Here is a 15,091-nt window from a genome sequence, read left to right as displayed (position 1 = left end):
TAGCTGCTTTTAACGCTTATGACCATACTCCTTTATTCCGTGATGGATTACTCTATATGCGATTGTTACCTAAACTGGAAGAACAATAATTATGTCTGTGAATTTTCTCTTCCTCTACCAAAACAGGATTGACACCTGTAGCAGACATAGAATGAGTCAAGTTCAGCATTCCCTTGATCTTTCTGCAGTATCAAGGCTTTTGCAATCTGCAAAAGCCAATTTGCAAGATAAACAGGCAAACCAAACAAACGAGCTACCAAAACAAGCTTGGGTGCCCAAGTATGTACCAAACAATGATTTGAATCTTTTTTTTTCTTTATGTGGAGATCTTACTAACGTGTTTTTTTTTCTTTTAGAATTCCTCACTTGCTTGGCTCTGCGTATAACTTGCCTTCATATTTCAAGCAAAAGAATGTCCCAAGCGTAAAGAAAGAAGAATTGGTTTCCAATCCATCTACCTACGTGGATGAAGATTCTTCTGTGGAAGAACCTACCACATTGAATCCCCACGTCCCTGCTCCCGGGATTACAAACAAGAAAAAGGCCGTAAAGGACACGGCTGGTGGAGATTGGTTCGACATGCCTGCAACTGAATTAACTGAATCTGTAAAGCGCGACATTCAGCTTTTAAGAATGCGAAATGTCTTGGATCCTAAACGCCATTATAGAAGAGAAAATACAAAGCACATGCCGAAATACTTTCAAACAGGCACGATTGTTGAGGGTCCTCAAGATTACTTTTCCGGTCGCATTGCAAACCGTGAACGACAACCAACTATTACTGATGAACTTGTACATAATACCGAACGTCGTAATTACTTCAAGAAGAAATACCTGGAGATTCAAAAAACCAAGATGAGTGGTCGCAAGGGACAATACAAAAAACTCAAAGAAAGAAGGAAGCCTTCTTACTTGAAATAATGACGAAATCTTTCTTCTGGTTCTTTAATTGCTTTTGGTAATGTAGATGCTATGCGTAATGCATATATATTGGGTTTTTATAGCTGGTTTATTATTTTTTTAGCATTTGGCTCTTGTTAATAATCGAATTTTTTTCAAATTGAAAACGATGTTGTATGATGGAATGAAATGCTGATGGTTTTCTATACATGTGGTAACACTACGATAGCAAAATGATCTAGTTTTCATACATTAGACGCGTTCAAAGTAGTTCAACCCAAAAAAAAAAAATAGATATCTTTTATTACAAATGCCGTAACAAAATGAAAATGAATGAAATTAAATAACCAAAAAATGGAAATGAAAATGATCGATGATATCAAAGAACCAAAGATAAAAAAGAGAAGAAAGGAGCTAATGAAAGTTTGCCGTGTATCCTTATATTCATTCCCGAAGCAGAGACCGTATTTCCAGATATGGCAAAACAAACAACAAAAAGAATATTCATAAACACGTATCTTAAAAAGATGAACGGGGATTAGAACAAATCCAGAAATAACAATAATAAAAATGAAGAACTTCTTTACTGTACATCAACTACAAGCACCATTCGTATCGAACACAACAGACATGTAATCTTCCTCTCTTTGTTTCTGTACATTGTCATAAGGGTCCCATACCGTTGGTTTATTATGTTGCTCTTGCTGTGGATGAAGCGGAGACACCTCGGTTTGAAACTTTGGGGGAAATTGCTGTGGAATGTGCTGACGAGAGTGCAAGGAATGTGCTAACTGTTCAGACGATAAGGTATCATTTCCATGAAATTGCACATGAGGAACTTCATCATTATCATCGTCCAAAAAGCCGCCAATTTCGGCGACCCATGTCATGTATTCATCAACCCAACAACGAATCACCCATAATGCACCAAATGCTTTACCACCACCAACAGTAATCTCCCGAAGTACACTAGTTTGCAGTGCGCTTAAATATAGTAAAAACGTTCTAGGAGAGCAAGAAGGAAATCTCGAAGGCAATTCTAAAAAGAAATCGGCCATTCTATCCAAGACTCCATCTATTTGGCGTAATTCTATCCTATGCATAGCCATGTCATTAACATTCGACTTCTCTTTTAAAGGATCAAGAAGCTCTGACGGACTAGAGCAAGTCGAAAGAAGAGAAAACCATTCGTCAAGGACGTTTACGGCCTCTTTATCATTATGCATAGCTTCCCGAGACACGATTACTTTTGTGTTCACAAAACGCTCCCAATCGCTACAAATCAGTTGCCGGTCGGCAGGATTGGCCAAAAATCTAGCAGCAGCGTGTGCGGTGTCATTTACCCGTAGAAGACGGGACAGGAGATTACTGAATGTAGCAGCGCTTTCAATTTTTACTTGTGCCAAGCAACGTGAATGTGAGCTGTATATACTAGACATATGACTAAGAAGATTCTCTGTCAAATGTCGTAACAGCACCAAGACAGGAGTTGGTACTACTTGTAATGTCATAGGAAACAAAAGCTTCAGTATTTCCTGATACATAATCATATCCGACTTCTCGATCCATCTAGAAAAGAACGGTGAAGCGAGTAATGCAAGAAGAGAAGGCGAAAGGCTATTTGGAAAACTAGATATTTCAGAAAGGAATTGCTTTAAATGCATATAACGAATTGATTCAATGAGAGTAATGCAATGAGAGGAATAAACCGTCATCAGAGCCGCCTTTGCTTCATGATTATCAAAAGGAGTACTTAAATAATAATCGATAGGAGGTAGTGAAAAGGAAGAGATATCTAATGAAGGAATCCAAGGAAGTTTATGAGGAGGTAGAAACTTTAACCTTAGTTTGTACACAGAATTTTGTGTATACCAATAATTGGGATTCGCTTCAGAATGCACAGATGGACCAATGCTTTGGTTCGGGGGATTGAACGGAGATGTAAAATGATGGACTGAAGATGAAAATGCAGGATTTGAGGGAATAGGTTGATGAGGAAGTTGGGTGGGAATAGTGGAAGGCTGAGAGGGATATAGTCTAGGAGAACTGGCGGCGTGTGGTTGCATATTGACGGAGGAAGTCAACAGAGATATTGGCGGCGAGGAAGAAGTATATGCGTCAGAAAGAGAAGGAGCACTACTTTTAGATGTTACAGGAGTAGTAGTAGCAGGATCAACAGGTGGAGGAGGGTATACAGGAGCCATTTGGCCGACATCGGTATCAATGTTAGAAGAGAGTGATTTTGTGAAAGATAATGATGAGTCAGGAGAAACGCTCGATTCGGAAATGCGACGATGCTTTCGAAATGGCTCGTGTCCACGTAGTTTTAAGCCACAATAATGATATTTAGAATGACCACGAGTGCCAAGCCGCCGTGTTTTTATGGTAGGAAATAGCATGCGAACAAGTTTACCAAAAGAAGCGGAACTTAATGTTTTTACATGATAGACGTTACAAGCATCAACATATTGGGCATATATTTGGTTTCGTTGAACAGCAGCATCTTCTTGGTCTTCGCAAGATTGTTTGAGCCAACAAACTCCGAAAATTTGGCGGAGTTTTTCAGCATTTCCGCCATAAGGGTCTATTCGTATCTTCTCGGCGATCGAGTCAAGGGAACAGTTTTCAAACTCTGAAGCTAGCTTTCGAATTTCATACTCTTGATCTTCAGCCGACTTACGAGGAGGTTGATTGGGAAATGGACGATGATTAATAAATTCTTCGCTTTGTTGAAACATAAAACGAGGATTAAACTGCTGTACAGAGTCCAATTGTGGTGCATTAGCCGCGGCCATTTCAGGCTGCGGCAAAGACGTTCCGCCAGTCAAATTCGAATCCATGACTTTTATTTTCAAATGAACGTTGTAATTACAAAGAAGGATGAGAATGGGTTAAGGAATTACCCAAGAATTCACCCGCCGAGTTGGTACCTCGTTTGAATAGAGACTGTAGCCCAACCGGCTGAAAATTCGAATGCGTTCCAAAGAAATCAACCAAAAAGCTCCAATCCGAATAAAAGAAGGATATAAAAAATGCTACAACAAATGCTTCCCTTCGGTTGAGGAAAAGCACAGCCTGTATAGTGAGAAAATCCAGCTTCCCATGCACAGCGGGGCTCGTTCTTTATCCTTATTCACGTACTTAAAAAATCAAAAATGATGTAGGTACAAATGAACGAATGTTAAGGTCTGCTGGTTGAAAAAATCAAAAAAATCGTACTTGACACGATTAGATAAATGCCTTTTTGTTTTAGTTTCGAGCTTTCAATTGTATAAGTTTGCCATACTAGAAACCTGACTTCCTTTTACCTTAATTGTGATAGAATATACACCTTCGCTCTATTGCACTATACGCGTATGTGATGAATGATTGAAACTTGTTTATGTTTCGAAAACGGGATTCCTTCCCTATTCAATTACCTGTTTCAATTTCAAATCATTTAATTAAAAATGCTTTATCTCAAAAATAAGGAAAGCATTTTGCCTTTACGCGTCTAAAGTCAAAACCGCAATTTATCTTCCTTATATGAGAAAGCAACGCGACATTGGCATTCACAAGCTCTCAATTATTTAGCATACTTTCGATGATATAGAATCCATTTACGAAAAAGGACCTATCTAGTTTCACAAATGAAATAGTCTTGGTAAAAGTTGAGTTGTCTACCATTGTAAACTTATGTTTATATCGGCAGCGCGAATCCCATGGCAACCGTTACCATTGTTTACAACACGAAATTATAAACATCGACTTTTAACAAAAAGTGTATATATATTATTGTTATTTAGATAGAAAAGAAATAGATATCGTTCTTTGAGACTTCCGTCCCGTCGATTGACTTTTCAGTTCAACCGGAGTAACTCGTCTCTTTTGCTTTATTAGTTCTTATTTCAAATAATATCTACTTCCTAACATCTTCAATCTAAGACTGTGAATACTGTAAAGAACATCCAGGATTCTGATTTACTACCACCATTCAGTCCCTGTTTTTTTTACCTCCAACCGTCTATTATCAGTATTGCGCGGTGCCTATTTAGTCGATAATTACTCCATATAGGATTTGATTTCATCTGTCTTTTAATTCCCAAGGAGTTTGATGATTTTGGCGTTTTGATGAAAACTTCAAATCTCAGTCGTGTTTTGGATAGTTCTGCCCGCGTCGTATCTGGAATCCAACCAACAGGAATTCCTCATGTAGGCAACTATTTGGGATCACTTCGACAGTGGACGAATTTACAAAATTCCGTCCCGTCTTCTTCCTCCTCTCAATGTTTCTTCTTTGTCGCTGATTTGCATGCGTTGACCATTCCTCAGATTCCTCAAGACTTCTATCAAAGACGTATGGATACCCTGGCAATTCTACTGTCCATCGGAATCGATCCACAAAGATCTACCGTGTTTTTCCAATCTGATGTATGTGTTTTATTTTTACAAAAAAAAAAAATTCTATCTGCAAGATGAACCACATTTCTTTCGTATTGATTAGTATTGATGATATTGTCGCTGTTGATCTTGCGTTCGCCCTTGATTTCCTATGCGCTTTCTTCGTTTCATCAGCATGACTCGACTCTTCCTTGAATGTAACCAATCGCTTACTAACTATTGTATAGATTCCCTATCATACCGAATTGAATTGGCTGATGGGCTGCCATACCCCAATGGGTCATTTAAACAGAATGACTCAGTGGAAGGTAAGTGTTATTAATAGCGACAGTAATTAAAAGAGGAACCTAACGGATGATTTATTTAGTCAAAGCTTCAACTCCATGAGATGGATGCTGTTACGTTTTTGAATACAAGTATTGCTTCTTCTAGTAAATTCAATTTAGGTCTCTTTTCGTACCCAGTCCTGCAGGCAGCAGACATTCTCCTCTACGGGTAAGCATGAACCATTCTTAAGCATCGTTCCTCGTTACTAACTTCGTTCTTCAGTGCTACTCATATTCCAGTCGGAAAAGACCAAAGTCAACATATAGAACTTACGCGGAATATTGCACGAAAAATCAATTCGACCTTTAAAAAAGATTTATTCATAATTCCAGATATTATTATAAGTAAGCGAATTGAAATTATGCTAATTATTCTAACAATCAGATTCATCAAGTTCCATCATGGCACTGAAACAACCTAACAAAAAAATGTCCAAATCCGACCAAAATTCAAAAAATTATATCCTCTTAACTGATTCAGAACAGGACATTAGGAAAAAGATTACAGGCGCTGCTACTGACAACATAGAAGGTATTACCTATGGAGATCCAAACAGGCCAGCAATCAACAATTTAATAAACATGACGGCTGCTTTGTCAGATTCAAGGCCCACTACAATAGCCGAAAATTTCAAACACGCAAGGCATTCTGAATTCAAGTCTTTCGTAGCTGATAGTTTGGTTAATACTCTTTCTCCTTTTGCCAAGTCGTACGAGCAATGGAAAGCAAAACCATCCGAACTTCAAGATATTGCAGCAAATGGAGCGAAAAAAGCAATGAATCAAGCATATCCATTTATGAAGAACTTTAAACGTACATTTGGTTTAGGGCTATAAATCATATTTTATCCGTTCATTTTCCATACATGCGCAAGTAAATTTTTTTGTCCTTCTGTTAAGTCTCCAAGAATTGACATGGTTTTCTCCTCACTTTGAACAATCGAATTAACGACCAAGCAAGTATTGAAAGTTGCCCTTCGGATTTCAGCGTCAGGATGCTCAATATATTTAATAACAACCTCTTTTATAAGCCTTTCCATTAATGGATGTGTAAATTCGTTAAATCGCTTAAGAAATTCAGCAAAGAATAGTAAGCAGAGAGCCATTTTTTTTTCGGAGATCTGTCTTTGAAGAAGCATATCATGAATAAATATCACTGATTTCTCTGCTCTCCACACATGTGCAATCACCATAACTACATCCTCTACAGCAGCCATGATTATAGCATCATCTTTTCGTTGGTCTCCTTTCTCTAAGATTGTGAAAAAAGCGCACTCGTATCGCTTATCTTCAATTACTTGATAGCTTTGGATGATATATTCATGTAAGAGTAGTAAACCGTCGGAAACATGCATATTCTGATTTTCAACTTTAATGAATTCAAGAAGGGAAGAAAAAAAATCTGTATGCTCTAATAAAACATGAGGAGTTTCCTTACAAATAGATAGGCATATTTTTATTAGCTTGCTGGAAATGTTACCATTCTTTAAGGCCTCAACCGCAGTAGTGCAATATTGCGATATTTTTTTAGAATCCATATTCTTTACTTTCGAAGACCCTTTTTCTAATTTCCTCATCCGATTCTGTAACCATTTATTTTGAGGCACTACATTTGTGATAGATATGGTAGCACTTGTAGCAAATTCACCAACTTTCAGTTTTTCAACGTTCGGCAACTCAGTTAAGCTTTCTTTTCTAGAGTTACTTATCACTGATGGTGAAAGTGGTTGCGGTGGATAGCCGACGACTGTTTCTTCCGTGAGCGACCGAGATACATCCGACATAGGGGAAGAGACTGTAGGATCAGAATTCGGGACCTTTAGTTCCGAAAAACTCAAACTAATGTCATCCTCCCGAATATTTCGATTATCGAAGGTCTGGTTCGCGGATCCGCAGGCATCCTCTTTGTTGATCTTTTCTTCAGCAAGACCATCACTCCTTTGCTTTTCATCTGAATAATAAGATAACTTTGTTGAGATTATCGAAAGTTCTTCTTCCGAGGGAATATGTTTGGCCTGTGAAACCATATGGATCTCCGAGTCTTTCAAGAGTTGTTCAGTATAATTTGCTTTTGTGTATGGGTGCCCCATCATTGTAACACTTGTAGGCTTTTCTTCCGTCTTTCCCTTCCCAGTAATGTTAACATTAGTTGAGTTCATAGTATTTGACTTATCAGTCAAAATATTTATCGACGGTGCAGTCTTTTCTGATTCTGTAGATTGCGAAGATTTATTGTGTTGCTTCGATAACTCATCCTTCCTTGTGGCCATTTTCGATGCATTAAAAACCCAAATATTATCAGTTGCTTTACTTAAATCAGGGGATGGATGTTGCTCATACTGAATTCCATCATCTATATGTTCAGTATGTTCGTCCATACTTTTATCTTCTTGAATCCTGTTGTCATTTTCTTTTATTTGATCCATGAACGAGGAGATTGGTTTATCCTCATTTTCCTTCTCTACTTGACCATCTTTTAGAGACTGCGAAGAACTTAACGAATCATGTGCAACATCATAAGCCAGGTCGGAAGTAAAAGACGTAGACTGGTTATCAGTATTAAACCGTTCTTTTAATGGAGAATTACTAAGCATGTCAACATCTTGGGGTTTCTCAAGGACCTTTTCTATAGGGATGGCGGAAGCATCCTTGACAGTTTCCTTAGAAGGGGAAATCGTCGTGCTCTTTATAATATCACCGTTAATATCATTATTTCTACTCACAGAATCTTCCATAATTTGATTTGGTAAGCTCGGTGAGTTATTTTCATTATTTTTCTTGAATTCATCTTGGTAAGCCCAAGAATGGAGAAGCTTAGTTTTAGATTCCTTATCCATTCCTCCAAGTAGCTTTTCAAATCCTTCTGGATCAAAAGAATTGAATGCATAGAGTAAACCACTTAAAGGCAACCAGTTCTTAGATGTTAACCTAGTCTTGGTAATCATAGGAATAATTCTAGAGGAACAAAGCTTGAGTTGTTCAATACTAAATTTAGAAGGTGGAGACGAGTCTGGATTTCTCTGCTTTATGTACTGTACCTCGCCTTCCAATATCTCTTTCATCCAAAGCAAGCAGCCATGAATTACAATTCGCTTTTGGTTCGTATTGAAAGAAAAGCTTTTCTGGGAAGGCGCCATACTAGATATTTCCATAAGCAAATCAAAAAGAATAAAAAAGTACTTGTGAGGAGGATGACGACTTTTTAGATAAGGAAATGAAGTCAAAGCAAAGGCATTACCGGCGTTGGATAAATCATATACTGAAAGGAGGAATTGGGAGAGAAAAGATTGGGTATCGATACAAATGCATAAAAGCTCAATCAAGGCTGGTGTATATAAAATGGAATAAAGAAGCGGAGTACCGTGATATAGTGTTTGTGTTAAGAACGGCACATGAGAAGCAAATGATTGAGGTAAAAGAGAATCGTTAGCTTTTTTAGATTCGTAATCCTTCTGTAAGGTTTTTAATTTTTCAAAGGAGCTTGCTTCAGAGCTTTCACGCGTATTTGAAGAAATTGGCTTTTTCGAACTCTGAGGAGTGGCAGAAGACGACGGATGGCCTAATCCTATGTTCGAGCTGGAAGGTGTACTCAACGTGGAACTACTTTTTGACTGTGTATCCATTCTCTCCCGGCTTGGCGCCACCATTCGTTGGGGTAATCCTAGTTTTCGTTGAGGGACAGGTGGTGTAAAGGGAGTTTCATCTTTTTGAGCTTTGATCTCAGGACGTATAGCAGGTGTTATTGACCGCACCGGAGCTCTCTTAGGCCCCGACAAAGCTGAAGAAGGGTGTTGCTGGCTCCGATTAGGGTTCGCCAGTTCTAATTGCTTTATAGAAGAAGGCTCAAATGTTTTAAGAAGATCTTCCTTGCTATTTGGAAAATATTCAACAAATTTCCAAAAAGATTTTCGGTAGGATTCACGGACTTGTGAATTGGAATCTGTAATACCTTTACATATAATTTTCTCAAACAAATTTTGATTAGCAGATATCTTGATATGTGATTTCGCAACAGGGTACAAGGCGAGCAATAAGGAAATCCAGCCGCTAGCAAAAACGCGAAGCTGAGCATTACTATCATTAGCAGCAAGAGATACAAATTGCAAAGTCCTTGAAAGCGGTCCGCATAAAGAAAGGATAGAAGCAAAGGTAACATTAGCAGCTTGAGACACAATCCTTTTAGTGACCGAGCACATTTTCAAAAGATTGGGTAGGAGAGCATCAAGATACCCATCCATGTTGTTTTTGAGGATAAAGGCCATCTCCTTGAGGAGCTGTATTGCAGAATAACTAAGCGTAGTACGCAACGACATAAAGCTTACAAGAATACCACGAAGAAGCGATTTTAACACAGACAGAAGCTCGGGTAAATACTGATCCGGTGCATTTCCGCGCATATATCGACGGATTTGTAAGATGTTTGATTGACGTAAAGACCAATTTTGTTCAGTTTCACGTCCTTCAAATGAAGAAAGCATAGCGGCAACGTCTTGTTCGAGCTGTTTTGGGAAATTTACGTACAGAGGATCGAGTTTTTCTAGCTCTACAGCAGGATAAAAGGAAGAAATGATGGGCAACGTGGAAGGTAAGGATAGGGATCCAGACTGATAAAGAGAAGTAGAATCATCCGTAGACTGGGGAGATAATTTTTTGGAAAGAAACTGCAGTAAATCTTTTCGAAGACCTTGATGCGACTCAAGTTCTCGAAGAAGGTGGGCCTTTGTAGAAGGCGATAAATCTTTGTGAAGAAGAACTAATAACTCTTTTGTTTCTTCACGAAGAGAAGGATCCGCGTGTTCCAGGTTGGCAAATAGAAAAGGGCGAAGAGCTTTAAGGTCAAAGGATAACTCTGAGCGATGGGCTAGTGCAAACCATTTTAAAGCTTGCATACGAATCTCTGCATTTTTGTTATTTGATAAAACATGGTGCAGGCTTCTTTCAATTTCTATGGGATTAAATTGCCAGAGCTCTAACAGAATAGTAAGAATACGTTTTCTAAGATCCCTGGAAGCTAGATGATCAACTACAAGATTTTTCAAGAGTGGGACGCGAAATTTCACCCACGATGGGCACTGCGCACGGAGTCTTCGAAGGAACGTTTCATAGCATGAAACTGCAGATCGAAGGATCAAAGGATTTACGGTCGCTAAAGAAACTTTGAAGCATTCTATATAGATAGGGAGGTCATCATTCTAAAACACACAAAATTAGCCAGTGGTTCAAGGAAGGGCAAGAAAAAGTCATTTGTAAACATAACGAAGGATAAGTATTCATTCGCATAAGTAGACTTCTTCAAGGGTAATTAGTCCCGAATCACATACAGGAATGTTATTTTTATTAAAAAATGAGCGTAAGTTGTCTAATTGTCTTGTTTTTTCATCGGTAGACACTAGACAGAAAGGTTAGCAAGGCAACCAAGAATAGCAGAAACTGCAAGGTAAAACGAACCATCGCTTTTCAGGAACTGGAAAAGATTTTGTGCATCTCCTTCGGCCATTGATTTAGCTGAAAAGGAGGGAACAGAAAGGAATGCAGTACGAAAACGAAAGAAAAACAAATTACCGTGGTGTAGAATGTTGAAGCGTCGTTAGCAGCAACAAGGTTGTAGTAAGACCCCTGTAATAGCTTATATAGGATTTGTTTAGACTCGTAACCATAAAGCGGGCATATGATGCAGTGGTAGCATGCTCGCTTTGCATGCGAGTTGGCCTGGGTTCAATCCCCAGTGTGTCCAAAATTTTTCGACTTTTTACTAAACAAAATCATTGGCGAATTTAGGCTGAAATGGCGTCTTTGTATTTTTCTAATGATCTTGTGTTGGACTTGGATATTTATTTGATAGATTTTGCTTGGTTTCACCGGCAACAGCTAACTGAAGTTTGAAAAATATTCAACACCAACAGCTAATACAAGGCTACATAGAAAAGCACTATATATTTTTTAAAAAGTTAAGAAACCCGATAACTTCGGTTTGTATTTGAATCCGGATACAATAATTCTTTATTTTAATTTTTATTTTTCAGCATAGGAAACGTGTAAATAAACAAATAGTAGAATGATGACATCTATGTGTTCGTCCAATTTCATTTGAGAATATTACTATTATAAGCGAAAGTCAAAAGTGTGCTGTAGATATAAGCAATTAAGAAGGTAGTAAGCGAAATTTTTGTCTAATTCACATATGCCTTAGCTTCATTCAATTTTTATGGCTGTCATTAAGAAATTAGAATATAAATCAATTTTGATTATTCGTATGAATATTACAGTCAATACAATTAGCTGATGATAAAATTGTTTAGAGTTTTGTTGTAACGACTGTCCCATGGGCTTGCGATGCTTTCCCTTTGATAATGACTGAAACAAGAAGATTCCTTTTTTTCCTTTTCTACCTATTTTTACATATGAATGTCGATTACGATGACTAGGAATTCATCGTGTCCGCTTTGTTTGCATGAATGTACCATCACAAATTCGAGGATAGTTGTCTTTGTACGTCAACAATAGCATTGAGACGTCACCGAATTTCCAAACTTCATGCTTTCCAAGAGTAAAAGAACCATTTGTAATGCTCATTTAATATCGTCACACCTACGACTAGTAATGATTCACGAAATTCAAAAGAGTTTATATTCGTAGAGCGCGCTCGATGTCTCAGTTTGGTAACCTCCAAAGGATATGCTTCGACTGTCGCAATATGTTAAAACAATGCGTCTAATTGACCCCGAGAAGATGTTATGAATAACCTCCAGCTATACATTGAACTGTAAAAGGTGCGCTGCTAAAGTATTCTGAAATCGCGCGCTTCGTAAGCACCTAGTTTCTTGTACTATGACAATTAGTTCTTGATAGATACGTTATTTTCAGGAGATATTGTAACGAAACCCAAGGGTGGACCTCTTTGTTTGTAGGTACAAAAGGAAAATCGAAAGAAACAGAATTAAAGACTTTTTATAAATCTTGAGAAATAGTAATTGTAGGAGACTCATTTGTTGATATTACGGAAGATAGAGGGCGTTTGCTACAATGTAATCGCCATCATGACTTATAGAAACGGAAAGAGACGGGATAATAACGTTGGGCTTGTGAATGTTAATCACGGGCATTCCTTAAACATGAAGGTTAGTTTCAAACTTGCATAGTCAAGGAATTGCAGCACGCTTGGTGAAGACGAGAGGTCCCTACATACCTTGTTCATTGTGTGCATATTCCATAAATGGCATGTAAATGTAATGTGTAGGCTGTAAAGCTTTAAACGCGGCTTCCTTTACGGACCAACTAAGTCAATCAACTATTAGTATTCGGAGAATGCAAAGAAAACGTTCAACAACAAACATACCGTACACCAAGCCACTTGGCTCGTTGATCCTGGTTAATTTGTGGGCCTTGCAACAGACGATACTGTTGAATCTCTTTTGGATGAAGACATTTCTCTAGAAATCGTGTCTCGGTAAACTTTGATTTTTCAAGAAGCTTTCGTATTCTAGACACTTTGACAATATCAATACCAATTCCCATATTTTTTTTTTTTTTTTTTTTGAAGCAATGATGGTCACCTCTTTAAATAGTCCTCCAGGCGTCGAAAGCTGAGGCAGAAAGCATGAATTGATGGGCAATACAAGTATTTATGTTTTCTAATAAGAAATATTTTAGGAAATTCGTCTCCAACTAATCAACGGGATTTGTTAATGAAGAGTAGTAGAGTGACTTCTTATGAACTAGCAAACTCACTTGCTACGTCTATAAATTTTATTAAGTTTTATTGATATCATTTCAATTAATTAATTATTTTTCATTTCATTTTCATTGGAAACCACTTTTTATAATTTTTGTATTCGAATATGTTTGTGTCCACGTACCAAAGTTCAACCACCTTTTCCCATTTTCATAATTATCCACATAGAATTTTAACGTTGAGTGATTGCAACGAAAAACTGCATCCTTGAGGTATCGTCAATGGTATGGGTCTCGATGTAAAGGAAAAAAAAGAGCAAATTGCTGATAGTGAAATGTTTTAGTCTCTTGAAATTTTATCGCTAGAAGGTCTTCGAAATGGTAAGTAGAAATGCCTTCTGGTAGTTCATTTACGCTTTTTTTTTTGAAAGATTGTACAAATATCAGGCTGGTAACTTGGGGGTGGTGTTTGATTCAGCAAAAGCTGATTCAATGAGAATCTAGGCTGAACTGAAGCTAACTTGTGGTGATTAGATGGTCGAAGATGGAACGAAATGAGGAATTTCTTTTGTCGGATTGGTGTAGAGCCTTCTGAAAATGGCTCTTCTATTATTCAATATGGCAATACCCGAGTGATGTGCATTATAAATGGACCTTCGGAGCCAACGATCAAATCGAAATCCAGAGCGGATCGAGCCTTTATAAATGTAGATATTAATATTGCTCCATTTAGTACAATTGATCGGAAACGGCGGTTCAAGTCGGATCGAAGGATCCAATTGCAATGTTTGGCATTACAAAGAACGTTTGAACAAGTGGTTCAAGTGGAGCTATATCCTAAAAGCCAAGTATCCATTTGTTTGCATGTGCTACATGATGATGGTGCTGTCGTCGCGACGTGCATGAATGCAGCTACTTTGGCACTTATGGATGCTGGTATTCCCATGACGGATTATGTTTGCTGTAGTACGGCCGGCATTATTGACTCTGACATCCTTTTGGATTTGAATTCTTTGGAAGAATCTGATTTGTCTTGGATGACAGTTGCGGTTATGGGAACGAAAAACAAGGTTACCTATATGCAGCTTGAGACGAAAATGCATCTTGATTACCTGGAATCCGTGATGAATGTGGCGATTGCAGGAGCCGAACAGATTTACCATATGATGCAGAATGCCATTCGACAAAACGCTAAACCGTATTTGGCAAAGCTAGTATAAATACTCAGAACATAGAAAATAGGTTACACTTTCGCAAACGGCTTAAAGGGTTGTATTTGTGTATGAGTGTGCGATGCGATCAAAACTGTATGAAAAAAACTAAACGCAAAATTTACTACGACAAAGATTTCGTGTTTTGTTATTGGAATAAAGGAATGGGGAAACTTGAAAATAAGTGGTGATGCTGTCTTTCACATAATATGATTTTTATTTTATTTTGTTACATTATTTTGGATAAAAAAGGTGAGATCTTCTTCAATGAATTGTACTCTTGTTGATGAATTCCTGTTTTCTAAATCATGGTAGACATTGGTACCCTTCGCTTTCGCTTTTAAGACATAGTGCACAAGAACAATAGTGAACAGAAATCATTAGAGGAATTGATGAATGAATCTAATTCTTCCAAAGTATTGAAAAGATAAGAAACTAAATTAATAGAAAATAAAAAGGTAGACGATCGTTGGAGCATTTCAAAAACAGGTAAATACTTCAGTCTGTGTGTCAATAGAAAAGGGACCGATCATTGGGATAAATAAAAGAACTTAGATTAGGCATTGGGAACAAGTTGGTTAAGAGTTGATAAAAAGTAAACAA

The 15,091-nt window shown here is 37.7% G+C and overlaps 6 protein-coding genes and 1 non-coding gene across 7 annotated transcripts; 4 read left to right on the top strand and 3 right to left on the bottom strand.

Annotated features, from left to right (window-relative positions):
* Positions 1-91: 91 nt before the first annotated feature.
* Positions 92-921, top strand: SOCG_01624 (rRNA processing protein Fcf2; the record flags this gene model as incomplete). The annotated part of the gene is made up of 2 exons (XM_013164577.1): positions 92-279; positions 357-921. 2 exons carry the CDS (start codon positions 92-94, stop codon positions 919-921), a joined length of 753 nt encoding a protein of 250 aa, XP_013020031.1.
* Positions 922-1,147: 226 nt separating this feature from the next.
* On the bottom strand, positions 1,148-4,540 carry SOCG_01623 (transcriptional repressor Sak1). Its single transcript, XM_013164576.1, has one exon. The coding sequence runs from the start codon at positions 3,738-3,740 to the stop codon at positions 1,494-1,496; it is 2,247 nt and encodes a 748-aa protein (XP_013020030.1). The 5' UTR covers positions 3,741-4,540; the 3' UTR covers positions 1,148-1,493.
* A 470-nt stretch (positions 4,541-5,010) lies between these two features.
* On the top strand, positions 5,011-6,443 carry SOCG_01622 (tryptophan-tRNA ligase Msw1; the record flags this gene model as incomplete). Its single annotated transcript, XM_013164575.1, has 5 exons — positions 5,011-5,310; positions 5,508-5,588; positions 5,648-5,775; positions 5,830-5,951; positions 5,992-6,443. The coding sequence occupies 5 exons, from the start codon at positions 5,011-5,013 to the stop codon at positions 6,441-6,443; spliced, it is 1,083 nt and encodes a 360-aa protein (XP_013020029.1).
* Positions 6,444-6,451: 8 nt separating this feature from the next.
* On the bottom strand, positions 6,452-11,229 carry SOCG_01621 (CLASP family microtubule-associated protein; the record flags this gene model as incomplete). The annotated part of the gene is made up of 3 exons (XM_013164574.1): positions 11,055-11,229; positions 10,928-10,995; positions 6,452-10,798 (listed from the first exon to the last, which is right to left on the bottom strand). Exons 1-3 carry the CDS (start codon positions 11,101-11,103, stop codon positions 6,452-6,454), a joined length of 4,464 nt encoding a protein of 1,487 aa, XP_013020028.1. The 5' UTR covers positions 11,104-11,229.
* Positions 11,230-11,268: 39 nt separating this feature from the next.
* On the top strand, positions 11,269-11,340 carry SOCG_16423. The gene has a single exon. It is a non-coding gene; the product is annotated as a tRNA-Ala (tRNA).
* A 249-nt stretch (positions 11,341-11,589) lies between these two features.
* Positions 11,590-13,405, bottom strand: SOCG_01620 (uncharacterized protein). Its single transcript, XM_013164573.1, has 3 exons — positions 12,943-13,405; positions 12,793-12,881; positions 11,590-12,711 (listed from the first exon to the last, which is right to left on the bottom strand). The coding sequence occupies exons 1-3, from the start codon at positions 13,119-13,121 to the stop codon at positions 12,602-12,604; spliced, it is 378 nt and encodes a 125-aa protein (XP_013020027.1). The 5' UTR covers positions 13,122-13,405; the 3' UTR covers positions 11,590-12,601.
* Positions 13,406-13,460: 55 nt separating this feature from the next.
* SOCG_01619 (exosomal 3'-to-5' phosphorolytic exoribonuclease Ski6) lies at positions 13,461-14,918 on the top strand. Its single transcript, XM_013164572.1, has 3 exons — positions 13,461-13,562; positions 13,622-13,658; positions 13,812-14,918. The coding sequence occupies exons 1-3, from the start codon at positions 13,560-13,562 to the stop codon at positions 14,495-14,497; spliced, it is 726 nt and encodes a 241-aa protein (XP_013020026.1). The 5' UTR covers positions 13,461-13,559; the 3' UTR covers positions 14,498-14,918.
* Positions 14,919-15,091: the final 173 nt, after the last annotated feature.

This window comes from Schizosaccharomyces octosporus (assembly GCF_000150505.1).
Source record: "Schizosaccharomyces octosporus yFS286 unplaced genomic scaffold supercont6.3, whole genome shotgun sequence".
Taxonomy (NCBI): domain Eukaryota; kingdom Fungi; phylum Ascomycota; class Schizosaccharomycetes; order Schizosaccharomycetales; family Schizosaccharomycetaceae; genus Schizosaccharomyces; species Schizosaccharomyces octosporus.
This window is presented reverse-complemented; position numbering and strand designations above follow the sequence as displayed.